The sequence below is a fragment of the Corvus moneduloides genome, chromosome 2, assembly GCF_009650955.1.
Source record: "Corvus moneduloides isolate bCorMon1 chromosome 2, bCorMon1.pri, whole genome shotgun sequence".
Classification (NCBI taxonomy): Eukaryota; Metazoa; Chordata; class Aves; order Passeriformes; family Corvidae; genus Corvus; species Corvus moneduloides.
Genome location: NC_045477.1, coordinates 96290475 through 96315973, shown reverse-complemented (window position 1 = coordinate 96315973; position 25499 = coordinate 96290475). Strand labels below are relative to the sequence as shown.

At 42.4% G+C, this 25499-nt stretch overlaps 1 protein-coding gene and 1 long non-coding RNA gene across 5 annotated transcripts in view; one reads left to right on the top strand and one right to left on the bottom strand.

Moving 5' to 3' along the window:
• EDAR (ectodysplasin A receptor) overlaps positions 1-25499 on the top strand; it is a 71153-nt gene that overhangs the window by 6065 nt on the left and 39589 nt on the right. Inside the window, exon 1 of one of the 3 annotated variants that reach the window (XM_032100458.1) lies at positions 3710-3797. The exons of 1 other annotated variant lie outside the window; for it this stretch is intronic. In XM_032100458.1, the coding sequence (XP_031956349.1) occupies positions 3765-3797 (33 nt within the window). In that variant the 5' untranslated portion in view covers positions 3710-3764. Of the gene's footprint in view, positions 1-3709; positions 3798-25499 lie in introns of those variants that run through there. One more of the 3 variants, XM_032100457.1, reaches the window with a different exon arrangement.
• On the bottom strand, positions 3412-24070 carry LOC116440118. Of its 2 annotated transcripts, none has more exons than XR_004238418.1 (2): positions 21294-24070; positions 3412-12205 (listed from the first exon to the last, which is right to left on the bottom strand). It is a non-coding gene; the product is annotated as an uncharacterized LOC116440118 (long non-coding RNA). The 2 variants fall into 2 exon arrangements; XR_004238419.1 differs by having other exon boundaries at positions 3412-12108.

Sequence of the window (25499 nt, the reverse complement as noted above, 5' to 3'; positions counted from 1 at the left end):
GTGGATCCGCGTAAGCCGAGGCTGGCGTGAAGTCTGGCAGTCTGAAGCTGGCTTCATGAAGCATCCCATTTTGCCAGCTGCAGGAGGGTAATAATTTCCAAGAGAAGGACAGAACGCACAGCTGAGGGCAGTAACTATCTCAGCTGTCACCATTTATTCCATCACCAAGTCTGAGTGTCAACACCCTCCAAGAGAGACAAAAGTAAAACCCAGTATCCAGGCATTGTGAGGCACAGATTTATTTCATTAAATTCAAGTACTTCCTCGTGATGAGTGTTGTCTCTTTAAATTTTCCATACAGAAAAAGCATGCTCTAATATATTGTCAATTGGAGGGGTATATTTTTCTGTGCATGTGTAGATCCAGTTGGTTTCTTTGGGATGTAAAATACAAAGGAAAAAGCCATTGTTCTTGTCTTACTCTCAATTTTCAAAAATTACCAATTCTTATAAGCAGACCAAAACAGATAACAGATGGTACTGGCTAGCAACAAGGAAACCTAGATGCAAATACTGTATGGTATATGAAGAACATCTCTGATGTGGCAGGGTTATGTTTTCCATCATGGTTTTCTTACCAGGTGTGAGAAAAATCCAGTACTAGCACTGTGTGGTATTTAATTGGATGTGAAAAGTACAAATAATTCAGCTGCTGGACAAATGGTAAAATTGGAAATAAATTAAAAAAACAAACCTGATAAAATGAATATACAGGGCTTGATATATTTCCCAGTAAAACCAACAGGAGACTCTCCAGTCAGGCCAGCAGATATCCAACCTGCCTGTCCATTTCCGATTTTCATCTGAGATCCCCATGTACACAGGCTACACTACAAAAAAGAAATAAAGGGTGCTTGTCTATAAATGCTTTCCTGGCCCAAGTGATCAGTCAGTGGTTTTCACAGACATCAAAATCAGGCACCATGTAGGGTCTCTCAGAGACAGCAGCAGGTCCAGCATGTCAGCCCCACAGGTGCCTTGCACCCCTGCTCTCCCAGACCTGGATATCTTCACAATGAACCAGGAGCCACTGCTGGGCTGAGCTACAGGAGTGTGTCCTGTAGGGTGCAGGTCTCCCAGAGCTTGCATAAGGTTGTTTCTAATTTAATTTTGGTGGAAGTCAGACTAAACAAACAAACGGGTATTTCTACTGCAAATATCTATGCATGGGGAAACACCAGGAGCAACTTTGAAGAGGCAGTGAGTGGTGTCCTTGGGGGTACAGCACATGGGAGAGGCATGTCCACATGTAGACGAGACATCTGGTTGCAGTTTGATGAGTGTACGTATTTTCCACTCACTCCTGCCCACAATGTCACCTCTACCTCCACTTTAAAATTGCAGCCTCCAGAGCAAGGAAAGGCAGCACAGGTTAAAAAAAACCTAAAATCCCACCAAGTTGTCTTTCCAACCAAGAGTGAAACTCTTCTTGTAGCAAATGAGTATCAGATCCATGCCCTAGAATGAGTAGTAGGTGGTCTGAGCAGCTGGAAAGTTGAGGTCTAATGTCTTGGTTGGGTGAGATTACAATTAAATGCCTTTTTCCTGCAGAAATGGGTCCTTGCCAAATCTCCAGTGTAGTACAGAACGTTTACTTCTTGTGCTGCAGAGCTCTAAGATATCAGAACTTCTATGCACAGCAGCGGACAAACGCACTCAAAATGACAGCACAATTTCTCATATTTACTCTTTTTGCCTCTAACCCCAGTGCCTGTAGAGGCAGATCCATGGCAGTGAGCACAGCCTTACCTTGTTGGTAGAAGGACGTGGTTAAATGCCCCCTGATTTTTTTTTCCCTAGAAAATGAATCTGTTGATGTGGTGCCAGTCAAATACTGACAGAAATTTGAGACAACTGTGAAGCTCGCTTGTTCATTGATGCTCCACTCGTAAGTTACGTGCCTTAGAAAGTTACTTTGCTGGTAAAATACATTTTTCCTAGCCCTTCGCCCATATGACACTGAATCTATGCCTATAGAGAGCATCAGAACATCAAGAGTTTTCTTCATCATATGTATAAAATTCAATTTTTCTTTGAAGTGCTTCTTAATACTCCTTTTGCATTCAAGTAAAGCTGTCACTGAGTTCACTGAGGTTTGCCCACGCAAGGAGCAAAGGCTCTGTCCCCTTGGGATTACACAAGCCATTTTCTAGTAATTTGTTTGCTAAGGTGAGAGATTTCCTTATTATAGCACTGAAAACAGGAACTTCACTGTCTTCTCACAGAAATGGCTTTATGTCTTTTATGAAACTGAGCCAAAGGCACTGCTCCTGTCAGCTGGAGTTGGTGGCTGTTTGGTTGGTCTGGACATGAGAATTATCTACTTCCCCTTCCTCTTTTTTTGTTTTTGTTAATGAAGGCATTATACCTGACTAAAATACATAGCTGTGTTTTTCCCTTCAGGATGTGTTATCAGAAGCTTTGAGTTGGGGGTGGGAGTAAAAAAAGTTCACTTACTAAGTAAGATTAAAGAAATTAAAGGCTAAGGCTCATATTTAATTTTCCCTTGTAGATGTAATTTTTCATGCAGTGACAGCATCAGAACCTTTTCAAGTTTTATAGCTATTTCACATTTGGCAGAAACAACAGGAAACCATCTGTAGCAAAGCAGGATTGTTGTAAGCATAATATTCAGTAATAAAAAAAAAAGATTAAAAGAAAACAGTGTTATCTTTATGTGATAGCTTTGAAGGTGCAAAGAGCAGGATGCTTGCATTTGCTACTAACTTCATAAAAATTTTCTAGATGAGTCAGCCATGGAAAAAATGACTATTTCAGCAGAGGGAATAAATCCTGTAAGAAATTGGACTTCTGGTTTCTTGTCAAGATTACCATGATGACTGTAAAGATACTTTGTGGTGAGGAGGCTGTATATGCCTGTTTTCAGTAAATCATAACTTAAATAGTGGAGCGTATAAGCACACACAGAGCTTCAAATAGTCACATTGTCCCACAAAAGGCAAGTAAGCTACTTGTGTTCTTAAGCTTTAACTCCATGCCTGAAAGCCTTTTCTAGACCAGGGAAATAAAAATAAAATGTGGAGATTTAGATGTCTTTTATTGTCCTCTGTTCCCATATAACAAGATGTGTTTGTTCTTGCTTTGTTGTGTTTTCTGTGCTGGAAAGCAGACTTCCAGGCTGAAAGAGTGTATACTCATTGCTTGAAGGTGAAAAATACTTTTTGTTGAAACTTATTTTGTTAATTAGGATGTCACATCTCAAGGCTGCAGTTTCAGGGGTGCTCATGGTAGCCACTAAATACCTCTGAAGACCATGGTCAGTCCTGTAAAGTTGTTGCATTGCAAATATCCTTGGCAGAATGTCCATTTAAGAAAGGAAAAAAAGGTGTTTTCAGACATGTCCTAAAATTTAGCCTGGGCTAAACCTGTCTGTAATTTCTTTGTCACTGACAGTATTTCACATTTTAATAATCAGACCTAGTTTTAAGATAGCATTTCACTGTGGAAAAGTCAAAATGTGTCAGGGAACTGCAAAATCTTCTTGTTATTAATGTCTTAAATTATAGCTAGACACCCTGTTTTTCCAGTTTTCAAGACAAGTTATGAAGGCTTTTTTTTTTTTTAAGTGCTGAGCTTTTGAGACATTAAAGGTTTCTTTTTCAAATAGTTTGGCTGTTGGGTTGCTCCTTTCACTCACACCTGCCCCTTCACTTAGAAATCGTCTCCGCCTCTTCTGCATCAAACACCGAATTTACATAGGCACAAAGAAAGTGTGGAAGGCCAACAGCTCGCACTGTCATTAAGATGGGAATGCAAGAAGAACAAAGCAGCACAATGGTAAGAGAAATCTAACAATACCCTGCCTTTCTTCAAGTCTGACTAACCAGGGCTTTCCCACAGGAGGGAACTGTGCTGAGGCTACCGCAGGATTAGCACATGCATGTAGGGCTGCTGGCAGTGACTAAGCCAGCAACAGCGAGTGAGTCGAAGTTCTAGACATGAGTCAGGTTTTGAACTTGTGGTTTGTAGCGGCTCAGAGGGCTTTGCATGGCACCACTGTAAGTCTGCAACTGCGAAGTGATGGGCTTACAGCTGGCAGAGCCACTGGCTGCTTTGGAAGGGAGTGCTTGCTTTCAACAAAACACTGTAGTTGAGCTCAACATCCACAGCACAGCCTTGGCATTATTTTAACGCCTTTATCAAAGTGCTCTGGCTTATTAATTCAGTTAGGTCTTGCTAGTTATACAAGCTTCCCAGGAGAATTTTAGAGATGCTCATAAGAAGCATCATAAAACTATTTCTTACAATATATGTGACAAAAATAAGACAAAAGCAGTGGAATTATACATGCATTTAGCAGCTGAAGTAGGAAATTTTATCTGTGTGCATGGCTTTTTCTTCTGAAATTCTGAAACGCAGAAGCAAAGAAAATGAGAGGAAAGCATGATGTCTATATTTGTTTTGTTTTTTCAGAACTCTCTGTTCATGCCTTTTAAAACAACTTTGGCATAACAACTGGAGTAGAAAGACTTGAGATATTCCCTCAGTCCTGATGTCGTGGGTGTTTTTGCCATTTATTTTAACAAACTGTTGATGTTTCTCTTTCATCTGCTGTTGCCTGTGCCTATAACAGAGATGGACTAAAACGTAAAGAAAAGTTGCAATTGCTGCACAAGATGCCCAAACTGTATTAGTTTAGTCAAAATGAGTGAAAGACATGTGCTTTTCCCCTTCCAAAGCCAAGTGCAAAGACAGTGCTAACAGCTCAAGTTTCCCAGAAGCACATGCAGAAGTAAAGTTGCTGTCTGTGGTATTTTCCCTACCATTACTAATTCTAGATAGATTAATTTAACGAGAGGTGCACACAGACCTTTGCTTAGCTTCATAGGCATGTCCACTTTTGCAGAACAGATGCAAACTCATAAACAAATCTGCTTAACTCTGCAGTATTTTTCATCCTGAGTTTTCACACTTTTTTGTATATATAGAAGAAACACTTTTCCTTAATCACGGAAGAGCAATTAGTGCTGGGTGTGTGAAAAGTGCGTAGAATACCAGGCACTCTCTGAGTCTTTCATTCGGGAGCACTCTGAGGTGAGAAGCAGATGCCTTCTGTTAGATCATCTTCAAGGACTTAATCCCAAGGAGGAACTTGGATGCCTAGCAGACAAGTCACTTCACATGAGAAGTCTAAACCTTAGATACTAAGAACTCTCGTCTCCTCTTCACCGCAGAGGTACCTACATACCTTAACGCCCACGTTTGCATCCAGTGAGTTCCCTGCATGCCTGAACGTGTGCTTCTGGACATGCTTTACCTGGCTTGGCCTGTGCTGGATGAACATACCCACATGCCACACGTCAAGCCCTCCCACTGGGAATGGTCACACTGTTACATGCTCAGGGAGCTCAGGTGAGCGATCTGGACTCAACGTGTTTCTCAGCCTGCGAAGACTTTAGCTGTTTTACTCACAACAGTCCCCAGCTCCAGCTCTTGTGCATTCCAAAAGAGGCGTCTGTCTGTTCATCCCTCGTTTTTTAACTGTTACATTTTCCTAGGCATAACTGGCAATTTGGAGAGCAAAAGAAAAATAATACTGCCACAAGTGTATGGAGACATAGGCCCTGGGTAATACTCAGTATAGGATATCTAAATTTAGCTCAGAGTAAGAACTGGAGCCCAGTTTCCAAACCCTGACCCAGGTGGTGCCCCAGTCACTACGTTTGGGAGTCATGTGTCTGAGTAAAAAAGAGACAAAAACTGTCTCATGCAAAGCAGAAAAGCTGCAAGAGGAGGAAGCTGGACAATCCTGAGAGAGCCTGTGTAGCCACACTGCCTGGCCAGGGGCCCTGAACAGTTCCTTCTCCATGGAGCTCACCCAGCCAGCCCCCAGCCACTTAGAGGGAAGACTTCCAAAACTGTGTTCATACAAAGGAGGATGCTGGCAGGTGGAGGTGTTTGGCTTTGTGTTGCCCTGTAGCTGATGGGGTTATTAAGTGCAAAGATAGGAAGCAGTGGCAGGAGAGGTTCCATAAGCTGGATTTTGGAGGGAGTCTGGAGGACTGTAGGGCAGAGCCTTGTCAGGTTTCTAAGCCCTGCCAGGGTCATGGCCAAGTTATTTTGAAGATCTCTGTTTCGAGGTGTCTCTTCGCAGACTCTGGCTGTAGCAAGGATGCTGCCACCTTCTGTGGCTGCTGCGGAGCACTGAGTCCATTGTGGCACAGTTCCTGTTGTGAATCTGGCCTGATCCCCAGTGAAGTAGGAAACTTTCCTAGGAAAAATGCTAGACATTAGTCCAGGCTAGTTAAAGTCAAAGATGACTAAGAGGCAAGTAGCTCCAGGAACGCTAGCATGCATGAAGGATGATTTCTGACGGATCAGTGTCTTGTGGCCAATAGCCAGCTCTAGCTGAAGCTCTTCCCCCTGGGACATTTGCAAAGACCTTGCTGCCATGTGCATTTGTCAGTGGCTGACAAGGCACCCTTGTCACATGCTGTAGTGCACCATCAAACCTCTGGGATCCTCTGGGGAAAAGGGCTGGGTGTGCACAATTAAGCTGCGGAAGTGTGTGGGAAATTGCTTCATGGCCACACAAGCCCCATTTGCTTTGGAATCCACTTAAAATCTGGATAAAAATACCCAGTTATAAAAAAACCAAAACCACAAAGTAGCCCTCCTGCAAATATCCAATAACCCCATGGCTTTGGCACTCTCTTGAGATGCAGGTGTTGGAAATTCAGCTCCCTGTTCCAAGTTAAACAGAGGGAGTATTTGATGTTGTCCCATTTTACTCAAAGTGTGTCATATACCTGCACTAATAAATTGATCTGTGGAAACCATATACTCCTCTGAAATGTGCTAACCATACCCTGTAAGCCTTTAGTCCTTACTAAAGGTGTAGCAATACCTTTTAATCGGTTAAAGAACAATTATTCACAGTGCAAGCAGAGAACACAGCAGAGATTTAGGAGAAAGATGTTGCAGGGCAAACTTCAGTGAAGGGGTAATACGTGGTATTAATGTGGTCATCTTAGGTTTGTATTTCCCGGCTTTTGAGTGGTTTTGAAGTTTAAATGTTCTACAGTAACTATAGTATCTTCTGAACACTGAATTCATTGTAAATGAATTGGGGTTTGGGTGAGAAACTGCTGAGCTAATACACCCTTCTGTTAGTAGGCACGGTGACTTCAGCTGCTGATGGCGCTTTGGGAGTGGGAACAGCACAATTTGATTTTTATGTTTTAAAGACTGAAGTTGCTCCTTTTGGAGAAGTTTGCTTTATTGGGCACATAAATTAGGGAGAACCATTTTGGAGCTCTGTATACAGCTTTGACTTCTTCCTACAAGAAGAATACATGTGTGAGAAATAAACAGGACCTTAGGGATTCAGGTGAGGCGCTTCATATATGAAACAGTCTGGGCAAGAAAAATGTACAGAACTGATTCCGTGCAGACAGGCAAACTCAGTCATTGTTTCCTCAAGGCTTTAAACTTACGTGACCATGAGGAGCTAAGAGACGGGGCGGTCTTATGGCTTTTTTTTTTTTTTAGCAGATTTGTCAATCCAGTATGTCATGACATGACAATGAAGATGAAAGGGTTTTCATTGGCATGTAATGTATGTGGGTTTGGGTCACCTTTAATTACGTGTGAGTAGTGCAGAAGAAAAATAACAAACACAGCTTATTAGTAACAAAGAAAAATGCTACCCTTTCTGCTGCACACTTGTGGGCTGAGATTTGACATAATTAAGCTCAGTGTAAAAATAACTCATCTGTCAATACCATCATTTATCATGAAAGGATGAGCTCTCTGTAACGCATGGTTTGAATTAACTGTCACTTGCTGTCGAAGTGACTGAGGCGCCGTGTACATGTTTGGCACTTATGAGCATACATGAGTTTTTGTAGATGTCTTTTGGAGACAGAGCCAAGGGAGCCAAAAAAACAGACTTCAAAAGCAACCTGAGCACACATGTGAACACAAGCACTTGCTATGCACCGAAAGCTTTGTCCTTTAAACAAGCTTCCTGTTTGCCTTTTTTGGAGAAGAATTAGCTTTCGTTGTTTGCTGTTTTAAAGCTCTTCACTTTAACATGCCCTCAGGTCCCTGCAAGGTGACACTTTAGACAAGCTGTAAAAGAAATGTAGTTCCTCAGCTGCTGTTGTGCACTTGATGGTTTTATCTTACAGAAATGATGTTTCTATAGCCCTTTATTTATTTCAAGCAAATGGTCATGGAAATAAATCATATTCTATTACAGGGTTTTGCTATAGAGTACATTGCTACCACTACAATTATGGTTTTTCCACTGCTTGCACAGAGCAACACATTTAGTCGGACTAAGCCATCTTCTAAGAGCTGCCCCAGACCAGGGCCTGGGGGACTCCAAGGGACTCTGAACCAGGCAGGCTGTCTTCAACTCTTGGAGAGAAACAGGAATGCTAGGAGGCAGGAAGGGGCTCTTCTCACAGCCCTCTCAAGTCATAAACATGACTGTTGCTGTATTTCCGTTTGCAAGATTATCTTGACATTGACCACCCCTTTGCAGGCAGAGGCTGATGACACATGGTACCACATTGCCCTGGTAGCACTAGGCCCCAAGCAGGTGAGAGTGAGTTGCCTGGGATTTCTGTCCAGCCACCTTCTTTCTATGGGGGAATGGCTGTGGAGAACAGGTGCATGAAGGGAGCAGGTAGGACAGAGGGTCAGGATTGCAGCAAACATGAGGATTGTAGGAAAGGATGCTCAAATTCTTTTTGGACTCCCAAGTGTATGAAGAGCAGCAGGGACATGAGCAGTGGCTGTGGGAACAGCACTGGGTGCGGGCAGGGGAAGGGGTACCTGCTGCTTTCCACTGGGGTATGGCTCGAGCTAGAGTGGAGCGGCAAATGGCAGCCAGAGGAGTCACACAGCATTAAAAAGGAGTCAATGGCCCCACAAAGCATGTGCAGTGAGGAGGAAACTGAGTTAATAGGAGTCAAAGGACTGAATGGGGATAAAACCAGCAAATGGTCGGGGACGAGGAGAAAGATGGCATCTCTCTGGGGGTGGAGAAGGAATTGCTGGTGAATCCAGGGCATTTGCTGTCTAATTAATTGCTGGTGGTCTCATTCTTGAATAACATAACGAGCACCAAACTTTGAAGTTCCATTTTCAAAACAGTAAAATTATTTGATCGGAAACACCAAGGAGGGAGAAAGTAAAAACAAAATTTCATAGGCAGAAAAACTATCTTGAGCCTAAAATGTGTCTACGGATTTACCACGTAGCCCTGCATACATACATACATATAACATATAAATAAGTATTCACATTTTTTATTAGCTCAGAAGTACTTTTAAAAGTTCCAGTTATTACCAGTATAGAGAGAAGTTCCCTGGAGCCTTCTTGGCATGTTATTGCAGTAAGAGCTGTTCAACACCAGCAAAAGATGCACAGTGTGTACACCTACAAAATACATTTATACTCTGACCAAGTAGTCAATCACAAATAACCATGTGAACAATCCTGTTTAATGTACAAGTTTGTCATCCATATTCATATTATCATCTTCTGATGGTCTTACCACTATTCGTTGCAACTTGGTTTGAGAGATGCTGAAGATCCTTTTGGGAAAAGAAGTACACAATGATTCTACATGGCTGTGAACTTGGCAGTGCTGGGTTAATAGTTGGACTTGATGATCTTAAAGGTCTTTTTCAACCTAAGTGGTTCTATGATTCTGTGCTTAGATCAGAAGATACTAATAGTGCCTACAACTGCTTCTTGAAAATGCCATCATTTTTAACAGGCAGGCAGCAAGGAAGAGGCTGCTTAGAGCCATGTATTTCTGTTTCCCACTCCTGTGGCTGCCTGGGAGGGCAATCTGAACTGGCCTTGCTTATGCTTGCTTTTTTTTTTTTTTTGGCCAAGCTGTGCACAGTTTATTGCATTTGACTTTAGGTTCAAGCAGCATTCTGTAGGGCTGTCAAGAGCTGAAATATCAGAATGAAATACTGAATGCTATTTCCTCAGAAGCTTAGTGTCACAAATTATAGAGGCTCCAGGCTAAGTTTCCTCAACATATTCCCGTGATTGCTGCGGCGGATCCATGCCCCATTTTTCAATACATTGGTCACGGGTTGATGAAACTGATTTCTCTGAGAATCTTTTGCTAGCACCAGAGAGAAGACTTCGCCCCCCATGGGAAAAAAAACAAACCCAAACCCAAACTACAAAACAGCCAACAGAAAAAAAGAGAATTAAAAAAATAATTATAAGTGGTAAGTTTTTCAATTGCAAAAGATGGAACAGGGTACCTGTGGCCAAGCTGAAATTGATGCTGCAGCTTCACATGCAGTTGTGTCAGTTCAGTGCTAGTGTAGATGTTTTTCCTCCCACCCACGTGGGCAAGTGTTGGATGTGTTGTTCAAGCTCTCTTCCCGCCTCCCTTTTGCCCTATTTTAAATCTGCTGCAAACTTAACGTGCTGTATTCAGATTTGTAACGACATGAGGTTTATGTGCTAGCTGGGACATGCAAGTACCTGGAGTCCTAGAAATGCTCATAATTTGCATTCTTAATGAAACATAATTTAAAATCCTAAATATAGAAAGTGCTCTATAACTGAAATGGATTAAACCAGCTCCTTTTTCCCAGATCTCAAACATCCCTGTCAGTCCAGAAGTTTTGGAAGAAGCCCTGTAGAGCTCCGAGTCTTAACTGCTTGACAAAGGAGAACCAGAAAACCAAATATAGATCTTTCTGTTGGGTTAAATACAGAACATGCTGTTGGGTGCTGCCCAATAGCAGTTGAAATCTGTGGTGCTAGAACAGTCCTTAGGGACCTTAGTTTTTTTGCTAATCCTATATTGCTTTCTGGTCTCCGGATCCAAGATAGGCATCATGAAATGCTTCAGAAAGGCAGGTTTTTCTTGCTTTAAAGTTTTACCTTGACCACCTATGCTGACATTTTTTCTACCTTCTTTTCTCTATCAGTGTAATTTCAGAATATCTCCTCAGAATTGTTTTTTAATGCCCTGGATTAATGGTGCATTATTCCAAATGCCATGGTAATTCTTCACCCCAAAAAATACTCCTCAGCTGGTTCTGTACCACAAATTGCATCCTTATACCCCAACTTCTTTTGGGCCTTTGAGTGATAGAGTGATACAGGCAATAAGTATCTCTGCCAATTACCAGGTGTTATTCTCTCTTTATGACTGACGTTTTCTGCCTGCATCACTTCAAAGCCTCCAGTAATTAGCCCAACTCCTACTAATGCTACAGTTTCAGCAGCCTGAGCTCTAGGATGTTCATCTGTGTTTCTCTACAGCCTGACGCTGTCCTGATCACACTCTTCTGTCTCTCCTCTTGTTTGCTTCGCCTACCTCAGTGCTCTGTAGCTTTGCCTCCCATCAGATGGATACAGTGTAAAATTAAGTCCTTACTATGAAGGGTTTTCCTCCAGAGAAATTTAAGAAACTGAATGAAATCAGCTTACTTAGGGACAGGATCCTAAAATGAGGAAATCAGGCTTGCCTCAGAAAACATGGGAATTACATGAACTGATGGCACAGTCCTTTCCATCATCTCCCACCAAGTCAAAAAGCTCCTTTCAGTCCTTCACAAGCACCCGAGAGGTTACCGCTTCCCTGGCAGTGGGGTGGCTTAAGGATCTTGCCTGACGCCTGGTCCCACAGCCTGGCTGCCAAAGGCAAGGAGAGGCTGGGCCAAAACACAGGTGCCCACACAGGCAGCCAAACCCATTTCATCCTTGAGCCCCATGCCGCAGGCTGGCGGCTGTCGCTGGCTTCTTCCCTGGGCACACCCTTGCACACTCCTTCATGCATGTCTGTCTTTTCCTCCACCCACTACCTGCATCAGAGGTTTGATTCCCCCCATCCCCCTTTTTTCTTTCACCTCAAAGTGATAGCAATTCCTGGTGCATTTATCTTAGATGATGTGGTTGTTGTAAGATGAAGTACCTGCAGCAGCCAGTCTGCGGTTGATTTGAACACAGGCGAGTCTCGACAATGAGCTTAAAGGAGGGTGTCAGGTATAAATCTTGTCTTCAAACAGCCAGGGTGCATTCCAGACTTCAGAGACACCTCTTTGTGTGGAAGGTTGGTTGGGTTTTTTTGCCTCCTTTTTTCTTTTTCTTGGACCTGGAAGAGGATGAAAGTGGCAGGGTGTGTGCGTTCGTTTAGGCTGATAATAAGACTGGGGCTCACGGGCATGGTAATTTGGCAGCCTCTTCACTTCCTGTAACAGTTTTTAAAAAAGGATCATTCAAGGGCTGCTTAAAGACAAACATTTTTTGTTTAACTACTGGTGGCTCATTTTCTGAACACCCATGCAATTAATCTTATTTGTATTAAACAGGCAGGCTGCTTTTTGTAAGGTTTTCTGAGCTATAATTAATGAAGATCAAAAATGTTACAGAGACATAATATTTAACTTTTCATAGTTGCAACTGCACAACATCTGCAGCAATTAGAGAAGCAAAAGAAAAAGGCATTGTGTTGGGTTTTCTTCCTTTGAAAGTGTCTTTGTTAACCCTCTTAATGGGAATGTAATTTCTGGTGAGGGAACTAATCGATATTAAAACCACAGATTTTTTTATTGCATTCGCTGTCAAACATTTGGTTCAAAAATATTATCAGCTGTGTTGGACTTGTGAGAACTGAGCCCATGAAGTTAAGTGCAGAGCTATCTGTATTGCACCTTGAAGAATCAGACCCAAGCAAGATTGTTTACTGCTTGCATAGTAGTTTTCAAGCAAATGCACGAGTGTGTTAAAACTTCAAAAGCATCATAGTAGTTTCATGATTTTACATGTAAAAAATCCTGGATGTTTTGCCACTAGGAATTCTGTAACACAGATTATCTTCTCGCTGTGCTGCTTAAAACCTAATTAGATTTTAATAAGTAGTAGCTTATTTATCTCTGGATGATTAAATGAAGAACTCTGGAATGCATCACTTGAAGACATATGACAAGAAACATGCATAGTTCTACCTTGGCACTAGCTGCCTCCCACTCCACCAACCTTTCAGCAACTCTAGCAAAAAGAAAATCTGGTTTTCACTGGCTTGAAATCAAATTGTGGATGGCTCCGAGTGTGTCACTTGGATTCACGAGGCAATGGCAAGCTTTGCCTTTACAACAGACACACAACTTCCTTATGCCAGGGATAGCCTGCTTCATATGCATGTGGCATTTTGCTAGCACTTTGCTAGATTTAAAAAAAAAAAAAAAAAGCTGCAGCTACGTCATTCCTATTAGCATCTGAACTCTTCTGACATTGCTAAAGCAAAATCATCTCTGTCATCTCTGTGATCTGCAGTAAGTCTGATCTCAAACAATGTTTGAGGAAAAAGCTATCCTGGTGTGATCCCAAAACCAGAGAGGCACCATCGGATGTGTACTAAACCACATTAAGAATGAAGGAAGAATTAATCTTTGTCCTTTCATTGTGGATGCAAGTGTCACATGAAAAGTGAATATGAAGAAGTTACAACCCATGGATATCAACCACACCACAGCTGGACCATGATAAGTGCTACCTGATGACCAGTTCCTCCATCTCCAGTAACAAAAAACTGTGAATCTAGAAACCTGGAGGCAACTATGAGCAAGAGTTCAGGGCAGTGCTGAACATCCTGCTCCTGTGCCCCAGCAGCCTACACTCCAGCTATTCCTTCCCAAGGAGAGAGCAGCCTGGTACCCTTGTGGCTGGGGGTCCTTGTGTTTAACCCATGTTTGATGTCTAAAGATAGGTAGGTTTGCAAAGAAGAAATGTTTGCAAAATTGAGTAATAGAAATTTGCACATGCTGATTACATCACATTTATTTCTGTTTACTTATTGATTCATAACTTTCCTAATTATATGCAAGCTAAAAAGGCTAAAAATTTCTTGTATTTAAATGTAAAGTTATCCATCATATCCAAGAGACATCTGATCTCCAGATCTAACCCCACTCAAGGTCAAAGCCCAAGCAGGCCAGTGGTTTGAATGAGAGCATTGGGTCTTGTGCGCAGGACAATGGTAGCAGGGTGGCTTGGGGGTGTCAGTAGAATTAGCAGCAACATGCTACCTCAGTCCTAGCAAAACCAGGCACAAGAAAATGTCAACAGTTTCAGCTTTTTTCTTAATTGCAAAACTGTTACACATAAAAAAAATTGCACACTTCCAGGACCAAAATCTGTGCATTCTTTGAATGATATCCAGGTTTTTACATTTTAACTGACGTGAACCCCTCCCACAGTCCCCCTGGTTACTCATCTTTCCAAGCGCTCTTTCATCTCTTATCTTTCAGACTGTAAGATCTCTGAGAAAGAGACAGTCTTTATTTGTGTATGCACAGCACCCGCATATTTAGCACTAAGCTCAAATGTTTGCCTACACTGTAAAATAGTTTCCAAATAGTGTGGTTTAAGAGCATGTCAAGGGTATTAATTTCTAACAATTAAGAAGGGAGTGAGAAACAGTGTGAACAAGCTGTAGTTTTTGTTCAAAACAAAGTGATTGAACATGGAACTCCCTGAAGATTTCAATCAGAGAACCCCAAATGCAGTGTTGGTCAGTACACAGCTGAGGTTGTCTGTGCAATGACATTTCTGCACCTTAGCTTCTTTCTGCCTCATGCTACTTGTACACTAATCACAGCCATCACCATTAAAAAGTTTTGATAAGGAGGTTCTCAGGAGGAGTTGGGTAGCTCTGGGAAGCTACAATCACTGTACTCACACTTAACAGGCTCTATTTGTTCAGGTAAAAGAGGAGTTCGGGGATTTTTCTTTACCTCTTCAGCCTGTCCCCTTTTATCCAACAGATCTGCTGTGTGAGGCCCCAGATTTTTGATCCTGCCCTCAAAATGCAGGCCTTCTTTAAAGTCAGAGGAACAGTGCCTTTGATGACTTTCATTTATTATACCATACAGCCCCTACACATGTATGTTCAGTTTATAGGTAAAAACACAGCTGGTTTGACTCTGTATGGCACTTTTTCACATGATGTGATTCTTTTTCTGGTGATCTGCAAGAGGTATGAAGTCAGAAAAATAGTATTTTCACCCTCAGTTCGTGTAGAAATAAATAATTGCGTGGGCACCAGCCACTGGAAGTTTGTTTTCTTCCCCTGACTACCATCATAACCTGAAATCAGAAAATCACTCTGCATCTTTCTTTTATGTGGTCTCAAAGATGAGATCTTTTAGTGCTGCTTTTATTCTGCCTGTGATTTTAAATGAGTAAAAGATTCTCTGAAGAGCTGTATTCATTTACCTGGCTATGTGTGGCTACTGCCATTTAAACTGTGCTATGCAAGATGTTCATGTGAGCTTGGCAGGTCTAATATAGGACCTTGAGGGGACTCACTGCCTTTTGAAGTGACACACTGGGGTCAGGCAGAGTCCACAGTGCCACCACCCACCTGTACATGGGCAGCTGTGTTGAGCCCTTGTTGAGTCCAGCAATGAGAGGAATTGCTTAGTTAACAGATCCAGAAAGCTCCTGGTCTTTAGACAACTTCCTTTTCCTCAAGAATATCATACATTTTTTCTTCCTTGCTCTCATGGGTGTTCCCAGCTATCCAAGTAAATACAACTTTTACATTTGCCACTTCATATAGTGGATTCCGGCCTTGAATGTCAATACGATCGCTTTGCAACACCCTAGTAGGGTTTCAAAGTTATGTACTTATTATCACAAATATGAAAATCACAGAACAGAACTTAAAAAATTGGCTACAGTATAAGATCAAACTAGGGGTTTCTTGAGTGTGAGCTCCAGTAACATTGAATGTCCAAAAAGTGAGATCACTCTATTTTTCAAAAACTATAAATTTCCTATGCCTTGTGCAAATTGCCCTCATATTTCCAAAGATGCCTGGAAGAAGATCAAGCCTTAACATAACTGAATGACTAATATGATGTATACTTCGACATATAAAATTACTAGATGAAGAAATGGCTCCTATTTGGTAACATAAACTGCTTTTTTCAAAGACCTATTGCAGTGTCTAGAGATTTACACTAACACTTCGTTCAAACATCCAACTTAGTGTTATAATGGAAAAGAAGATCATCTGGAATTTCAGAAAAACTGGACCTCTTCTTTAAGTCAAAACTCACTTCTCTCTGGATCCATTTCTTTATTAAAGACACATGACAAAGTGAAGTTAAAGTGTATCTACATCTGAGGCAGGTCATGGATTTGTTTCTCACAGTGGTAGTAGGCTGGTGAGGATCAATGTACAATATTGCTTGTGAGGAGTAATCACATTTAAAAGTCGAGCAGAGAACTACCCCTCCTGCATTCCTTCATGCCCTTGATCCCGGATTTTCGGTACTTTACAGAAACCATCTTTGTGCCCATTACATTGAATCCATGAAAACCAAATTTGAATGTGTGATGGCATTGATCTGTAGTAATGAACTGCTTGTAAAAAATGTTGTTTGCTTTACCTTGCACACGGTGCTAGAAGGTATAACACAAGAGCTGCCATGAAACATGGTGCTGCTGAGCCTTGGAGGGCCTGTCTTCTTGGCAATCGCTATCAGAACTCGGAGTGGAGCTTTCACACTAGGAATTCAATGTCTTTCCTAAATACAAGCTTAGGCTGACTGGTAGTTCAGAGGAAGCTCTGTGAGGGATGAAGTTGGGCACATTTGGGGACTGTCTGTACATTGGTCTCACCGCCTTAAATGTGTCAAGATGAGGACTGGTCTCCTCAGCCCTGTGTCCATCACCAGAGTTCTCCAGGCCACTTTTGCAGAGGGGTTTGCATTAATGTTAATATAGGTTGCACAGAGAAAGGAGTTTTTCAGCCAGTCATTTGTTCACATACACACACTCAAACCCTGTTAACACTGTTTCTAAGTAGCTTAAACAATTTATAAATTCAGTTCTAATTCAGAAAGAGTGCTAGACAGTAAAACTGGGAAACAGCTTTGGAAAATACAAAGCAATTCAAATGTAGGATGTCCTAAGTGAAACAGTTTATGTGCTTATATTACTTTACCTGATAAAACTGTTTATTTATTGTAAGGCGAGCAAAAATCTTCCCCAAAACCATGGGGAAACACCATCGGCCAGATCTTCTTTGTATGCACCATTTCACACAGTCTGAACTCAGTCCTCAGTTTGACCAGTAGAATACCCTGGAAGCATGCCATTATGCCCTCCAGTCATGCCAGGAAAGCATTTGCTGCCTGGAGGCACAGACTGCTAGAGCTGTTGCAGCACCACCAAGTCATCTCCATCTCCGAAGCAGCCATGTTTGGTCCAAAGGCTGAGGAAAGGAGTGCTTGGCTAAGTGGCTTCCCATCCTTCCTAACTGGAAAGCTGCTCTCTTTGCTCACCCCAGAGCAAAAAGAAGGCAGGAGAGCAGCTCAAATCACACCACCATGGCTTTCGGACCTAGACTGTAGCAATCCTAGTGTTCACCACTGTACCCAACACCTGAGAGCACTGAGGTGCCCACAGGGTGTCCCTGCTGAAGACCCCAGCAAAGGGGCACCAGGGAGGGTCTCCCACCCCCTGAGCTGCCTGTGTTGAGAAGGAGGGTGAACTCCGGAGCATTCCCTACCTGCTCTCTGGCATGCCTGTGTGGGGTGCTTGGGGGGAAAATATGGGCTTCCTCAGGATTACTGCTGAATGCCATAATGGATGGCTAATTATAGGTCTTGCAGTGAAAGAAGCAGCCCCACAGAGATCTTAAGCTACTATTCTTTAAGTAGAAGCATTATTTCTGGGATATTATTCCCACAGGCCAAAGTACAATTATAGTGTTGGTTTATATTTCCTTGCAAAAAAAAGTTAAATGAGCAAAGTGTATGGTTTTAAATTAATCCTCTTATCAAAGACTCACTTAGACAGAGTTCCACCTTTTTCTTCCTCCTTGTAATGTCAGTGATATCTGGAAAAGTCTCTGGTTTGAATCTTTGCATGGCACAGGGTGAAAGGCCTAAGCAGGTACAGGGTAGCAGGCTTGGTCCTACAAGGTTGGGTACTTTCTTTGAAATCATCAGGAAACCTGATCCTGTATAGTAAATGAACAAAGAAAGAAGCCCTTTGCTGTGCAGTACTCCTCCAAAACAGCAGAGAGGAATTAATATTGTTCCCTCTACACATAGGAGAACAAGTTCTTGAAGCAAGCAGGGGTCTACTTCATTCATATGGGGATCCTAGAAATACGGTTAGTCGCACCTGACCACTATAAGGTGAGATATTGCAGTACAACTCTTTGCATGCATCCTAATAATTGCCAAGAAAAATATTCCCACAAGTTGTCCATAATTAACCTCTCCCCAAAAGATAAACCATTTGAAGAAAAGATTGGGCAAAATCAGCTCTGATTTCCAAGTAATGAGAAACCATTTTGCCCTCTCTAAAGTGTTACTTCCTTGGGCAAAGTGACAGAAAGATGGATCCAGTTTGTAAGCTTTGAGCTGCCATGGAAGTGCTCTTTTCTAGGGCACACATTTTTAACTTGAAAATAAAGATGGGCAGACTTTGACAGAGTTAGGAGTGGTTTGCAAGCTGTGTCTTGGGAAGAGGCAGTGGAAGAGAGAAAAAAATAACCTATGAGGACTGAGGACTGTACATGTCTGCCTGGGATAAATTCAAAGTTAGGGCACTGTTTCGAGGGTCCTTTGAATTCATTCAGGAAGTCATTGAATTGCAGAAGCCCAAAGTTTATATGTGTCCAGCACTTTGTGCTGTACTTCTGAGAAACACCATGCAGTGGGATGATGAGAAGTGATTAAAAATAAGGAAGATAATAGATAGGACCATATTTTTCAGTCTTATTCATATAATAACTTCAATTCCACAGTACGTGGAAGGATTTTACAGAAGGCTATACAAATTGTATGTAATAGCTTTTCACAGCAGCATGCCACTGACTCCTAGTCATACGGTAGAAAACACAGCACGGTATTGTGCTCAGCAATACTTTCCATTTCCATTTAGAGTGTGTGGGTTTGGGGCATGTGACTGGAGGGGTAATGTTTTAGGTTTAACAGAAATGGGCTTTGGACTGTGCCTCATAGAGGAAGTTCAGAGATTTCATCTAGAAAGAGCAGCCAGCCCTTGGTTGCTTGGTCACTCTGCAGGGAGCGGGGTTGGTCCTTTGCAGGCCTGCATTCCTGAGACTTGAGCTTGGTAACATTCCCTTTCCCGAGCACCAAACACAGTTTAAATAGGATGCCTGTTTTCTGATCTTAAACAGCACTGTCAGCAGCTTGATACTTCAAAGACCATTCTAGGCTGCTGGCTGGGCGCCAGTCCTCTGAACGAAGGGTGCCCACATCACTTGGCACAGAAGCTGGTGTTTCTCTTTGTCTTGTCTCCAGTCACCAGTGCCAAACCAGCCCCTTCGGTAAAGCCCAGGATCTCATCTAAGGCCATGCCCATTAATCACAGGCCACATATACAATAGCCTTTGCAAACATGATTAATTGTCTCTGAGGTGTACAGCAGCCTGGAGAGTAGCTCAATCTCTAGCAGAGAAAACTTGCTCCCTGAGATGTAGGTATATGGAAACAAATGAGATCGGAGGTGGGCGCTTTAATCACAAACACGGGTAGTCTGTAGCAGAAGTATCCCAACCTCCAGTTCTCTGAACACTTTTAAAGGATGAAAGTGAGTGATTCATGTGTGAAAGAGGCACTAGTCATCACCAAATATCCCAGTCCCAGAGTAAGCTGAGTACTATTTCTAAAGCCTGTTGCTTTCCCAAGATGTCAATTTGCATGACACGATGCTAGCTGTATTGTCCAAATGGTCTGTCAAATCTATCACAGTGACAAGGAAATACTGTGCTCTCCTCCTTCCTGCTGAAATTCCTTGAATACCTGGTGCCAGCAGTTCAGCTGATAATGCAAAGAGGGATGAAAGCAGACGGCCTTGTTTAGAAAAAGTGACTTTTCAAATGGGCTTTGACAGGCTCCCTTCATCTTTCTGTGACACGTCGTTTCAGTGCAAGCAGCAGACTACAAATAAACCCTTTGGTGCAGCAAAGGCTATGGCACTTCTCATACTTTCAGTAACTGTGAACTGTTACTTAATTGTTAATGTACTAGTGATTATTCCATTACTTCAATATATAGAGTGCTGTATTTCAGCCTCTGAGCTCAGATTTGGCTATTTTCAAGATACTTTTCAAGTTTCTGATCAAGCTGCTAAGTACAGGTTTATGTTAGGGTAGGTCTCTGGTGCTTATAGTGGTATTGTTTTGATAGGGAAATTATAAGACTACTTCCTTTGAGTGCATTGAACACCCACCAGTTTCATCTACATGATCCTCTTTTATTAACTCTGTCAACTGCCATACAGAATGTGCTCTTTGTGTCTCATGGCTCAAATCCAGATGCCGCCAGCATCACTGAGAACTTCACTGCAGACTTCAGGGGGGTTTCACCTGCACAGCTGTGCCTGATGGTTCACCTCAGGGAGGAAGCTGTCTTGTTCATCCTCAACTGCCAGGCTGTACATTTGAAACAGGGTTATTCAGACAACCCACGTCCTCTCAAGTGTCTCAGCCCCTCCTAGTCTAGGGACTGTGGTCTCTATCCCTCACAGGTCTGGAGTCAGGCACCTCAGTATACATCCTATCTCACCAGATGGAAGTGAGTGCAGTCACACAGGGAGCATGGGACTGTTCACAGAGACACAGCTGTGTCCCTCTGTGCCTTCCAGTAAACACTGCTGGAGATGACAGGTTTTAAATCTCTAATACAGGAGAAAAATCTCAAAAGGACAGGGGAAAAAAGCTTACCTAGAAAACAAGGCTGGGCTGACTCCATCTGTTTTAGGGCAGAAAAGCACCATGCAAGGTGTGACCAGGAGCTACTGCATGCACACCATGTAGCTTGCACAGCAGAAGAAATATATCCATGTGGCAACAATGGCCTCAGCACAGAGCCTGAGGCATGCCTTGGGCTTTGCTTATCCTGGCTTAGTGCCAAAATATATCAAAGTAGCCTGGAAGCTGCTTTGGCTTGTATCCAGCTATAAGGGCTCCAGTGGGCCATGGAGGCGCACAAGGCAGGGTGTAGTAATGGTTACAGGTTTTCTAAGTTATCTGAACCATCTATGGCAACTTGTCAGACCGATCCATAGGAAGATAACTAAAGCCTATTCAGCTGCACATGAGCTCACCCTCTTAAGACAGGTCCAAGGCTTTAGAGAAATAAGCATATTTACATAAGAGAGAAAATGTTTCCCATATTTGCCGCTTCCAAACCGATCTACAGCAGTCAGTCCATTATGGGAATTATCCTTCTGTCTTTCAGCCCCTCCCTGTAATGCAACACAACAAACAAATTCTGCAAGTCTACTTACCTGTACAAGTCATGCTCCAGCCTCCATTACTGCAGTTCACTTCCAGGACGGCCTCCCTTCCCTGCAGGATAACCTTCAGTAATGTGAGGCCAAGAAGAAGAGCAGCACTACACAGTGGCATGCTGTGTTTGAGCCACCTAAGAATATGCATCAGAGATCTGCCCGGGTCTCCTATGGGTTGGAAAGGCAGCATTAGTCCTTTCTCACACTGTAGAGCAGTTTCTCATATACACAGAGGAAGACCTTGTCATTCCCCATGAGAGGAGACTCCCTTTTTCCAGCTGCAGCACAGTCAGGGAGTTTCATACAGATACATCTCAGATAAAGTTGCAGCTAGAAGCACTGCCAACACGCAGTACTTAAGCACAGGATGTCAGCAGCAAGTATGTGAAGCATGAGAGAGCAGTTACTTGTGTGGCCCTCAGTGCTTTCGTAGCTTCATGGTGATGCGAGTCTTAGGTTGTTCCAGGTTCCTTCATGCCGGATGTTAAATTAATTAAGTAAGTAGATTGAGAATGCTCTAGCAGCCACCTTCAGAAGAAGCCTTGGAGGTTTAAGGTGCTTTAACTTTACGGGTTTAGTTCATATTATCAGTTCAGGTCCTCTCCCAGAATCCCCTCCATGCTTACCAGCCTTTAGTGTTATTTTAGCTTCTCGCTCATGCATTCATCACAGTCTGTGAAAATCGGAGTCGACACAATGACAAAAGTTGTCACACCGAGTACTTCGTTTACTTGGCTTGAGCAGTTATTTTCATAGTCTCTCCAGAGAAAGGTTCTTACTCAAATTTGCCAGAGATACTCAACAAGTTTAACTAGAAACTTGGCATTTCTTCTTCCAAAAATTCTTCGAAGTATATTTTCCAGCAACAGACTAATTGACAACATCTTGCTTCACAGAGGCACACATCCTTCTGCATTAGATTTCCTCAACCAATTAACACTTGGAGTTCATGGAGGTGGTCAGCTGTTGGGCACAGCACTGAACAGCCAGTAGATGGCTCACCTAGCAGGCACACTGATCAATCCCCCAGATGCAATTTTGTGTAAATGAGGGATAAAAATCCTTCCAAGTCGTGTCAAGAGTGATTCTTCATGCCCAGACTGAGATTTCTCCAGTGTTCTGCACTGTATATTTTACATACTGAATCTCTCACCATTTTAATCTTCCCCAAGGCTTTCCTGCTGTTCTAAGGGAAGCAACTGCTCTTTTTCAAACCAGTGGGACGAGACAGCGTGTTTGACAGGAAAGGCCTAAAATTTATGTTTCTCTTCCTTCATGCTTAGACTTGAATTTACCAAAACAGCTTCTCCAAGAGGTAAATAGTTATTTATATCCACTGAACACCACAGTCACCTGTGTGATCCAGGACTGTCTGTGTCTGGGTTATTTACATATTGATACCTGCAGACATTTTAACCTGGAGGAAGGGAGGTTCAGATTTTATTTGTGACCAGTAAGGAATAACCACCTTGCCGAAATTTTTAGCTTAGAAATACTACCTCCCACAAATTTGGGCTAGGTAAGTTTGCCAGCACCATGAAATACTTTACGATATATGCCTTTGGACTCCAGAAACCATGGACCTGTTTGCAAGAGCTCTGCAGCAATCACTATTAGATGCCTATAGGGCTGTAAAACAATGCTTCTAGGTATAACAAATGCGTTAATATTAGTGTGACTTGCAATCTACAGTGTAGTGAAATGGAAGGATGTGAGGAGATATGGTAATCCAGAAGCCATGATTTCGAGGGGGTCAAGATATCTTGCCACAAAAAAGGAGCTGAGTTCTGCATCCTAGAAACATGTTTATTAAAATTAAGTTTAATTTAAGGTGAGATTACTACCAACATCTGTTCCAGCTCTACAGAAGACAAAAGAAATGGCTAGAAAGGGTTAATGTCTAGCTGTCCCACCAGCCACCAGGGAGGAAAGCTGTTTATAAAAGGAACAAAAACCTCAAAATTTCTCATTCTACAAAGTCTCATCCATTCTGTTTCCAAATTGTATAACATTTTAGGCTTTAAGGAGTAAACAATGTATTTCTGCTTCTGGCTCTTCAAAGCTATTTGATTTACAATTCTCAGCTCTAAGACAGTGGGTTCAATGCATGTCCTGCCTTGCCTCCTGTCTCCTCCTGGTGCCTGGACACCGAGCTCTGTGCAGGCAGCAGCACCAGCTCCTCTCAAGCCTGCACAGAGCCCAGGAGCACCCAGTATGAGTCCTTTTAGGCTGGTTATCTTGCTAAACCACACATGCTCGATCCATGCCACCTTTCTCCCCTCCCAGCTGCTGTAGTGCCTGTCCCATCATAGATCACAGATCAGATGTGCAGGCATCCCTTTGCTGTGCATAAGGTTTTTTCCAACTTGCCCTGCAGAAGCAGCACACACATGTTTTTAACATAAAACTTAGCTAATCAAAATATATCAAGCTGATTTGGGAGGTAGCTCTCCCAGTCTCTCCTGTTCAGGAGGGGAAGTTACTACACCAACTGACTCTAGGCAGCACCTCAAGGTGCTCCAGAAAGTATTGAAGGAGGTATTACCAGTATGACCTAGTTGTATGTGAGCTGATTCAGACAAGGAGAAGGCTTCCTCCATTCCTCCAGCTAGTTTTGATGTACATAGAAGCTTTCTATTCTGCATAAACTCAAAACAATGTGGTCCCATCCCAACAGCTAGAATTGAGAATAGTTGGCAGATAAGACACAGTCTTCCCCCTTCCTGTACTTCTCCAAAAACATTCAGTTAGCACTGGCTTACTCATATGATAGTGTAAGTAGACTTTTGACCTGTTTGACTCTTTCAAAGCAGATGCTTGACTCCAGCAAGTGCTTTCTCTGGATGCAAATTCAAGCAAGCAATAATCTACCTGCATGGCACTCCAGTATATTTTCAATGCACTGTCTTTTTAGGAGACTGAAAAAAAAGTTAGAAAGATAACAACATATATTTTCATCACGCAGCTCTTTTGTCCTTGGGTCTTGATTTTACCGCAATCTGTAAGATGGAGTCCTCTAAAACTTCACCCCATGCCTGGAAATTTCCTTCTCTGATTGCCCTAACTTTGGTTTAGTAGGGGCCCCATAGTGTTAATGATTGGAAAATCTTAGGGTTTGTATGAAATCAAAGCTTCCCGTATTTCTTCGAAGTTGTTGATCTTCAAAGTACAGAGGTGCTGGCTCTGGAGGAGCAGTCACTGCTTTATACTACACAAAGCTTCTGAGAAGCTCAGTGTCTCCATGTGAAATCCATCCTGCAGTCTTTCACATAGAAAAAAAAATGTAGCCAACACTAAGCCATTGCAGATGCACTCCAAAAAGACAATATATAAGCTTCACTATAGCATCTTCTAGGCTCTACACATTACATATCTCTCTGCTTTGCTTTTATGCTCAGGATGGCAGTTAAATGCAATTAGTGACACCATTTCTCTCAGGTCACTTAAGGAGTTAACCAAATTTTAACATAGTTGTTTAAAGAGCAATTAAATATCTGCAATGGATATTTGCAGACATAGATAGTTTTGTGTTGTTTTGTTAAAATAGATGTTATCTATGAAGGTATCCTCCTGTAGTTTGAGCTCAGAGTTGGCCACCAAGTGACATAGGAGACACTCGGTGAAGTTAATGGACAAAGGGGAGCAATTTCCCAGCTCTGTTTAAAGCAGAACTGTTCTTGCCAGCGCTCATAACTGGGATGTAATACATTCAGTCCTCAAAAAAGAGACACTAGAATTTGAGGATGAAAGCATATTTTTGTAGTGGAAATATTGCAAGGATATTCTGCCAGAAAAATCTTTTTCAGCAACTTGAGCATCCAACTCAAAATAGCAGCTCATGATGCTGGAGTCACTGCTTTCATCCAGCATCACAGTGAAAAGATGTGAGCTGGCATGGCTCAGCAGTCTGCAGGAGAGACGATGACAGCTTTCTGAGGGTGTAGATTGCTTTTGTTCTCCAGATGAAAACACTCCTACCATAGCAGCCTCAACATCCCCTACACCGGCCTGGCAAAGCAAGGAGCATAAAGAATGGGAATGTGTTGCTATGGCATCACTGGCAGAACAGAAAACTTGGTAGAGTTTACTCTAGCAGAATGAAAAACCCAGGACAGTTGTTAGGCACAACCGGAATGTATTTGCTGGGGTATAAATAGAAACACTGCAAAACTGATATATGTCTAACAAATGCAAGATATTTTT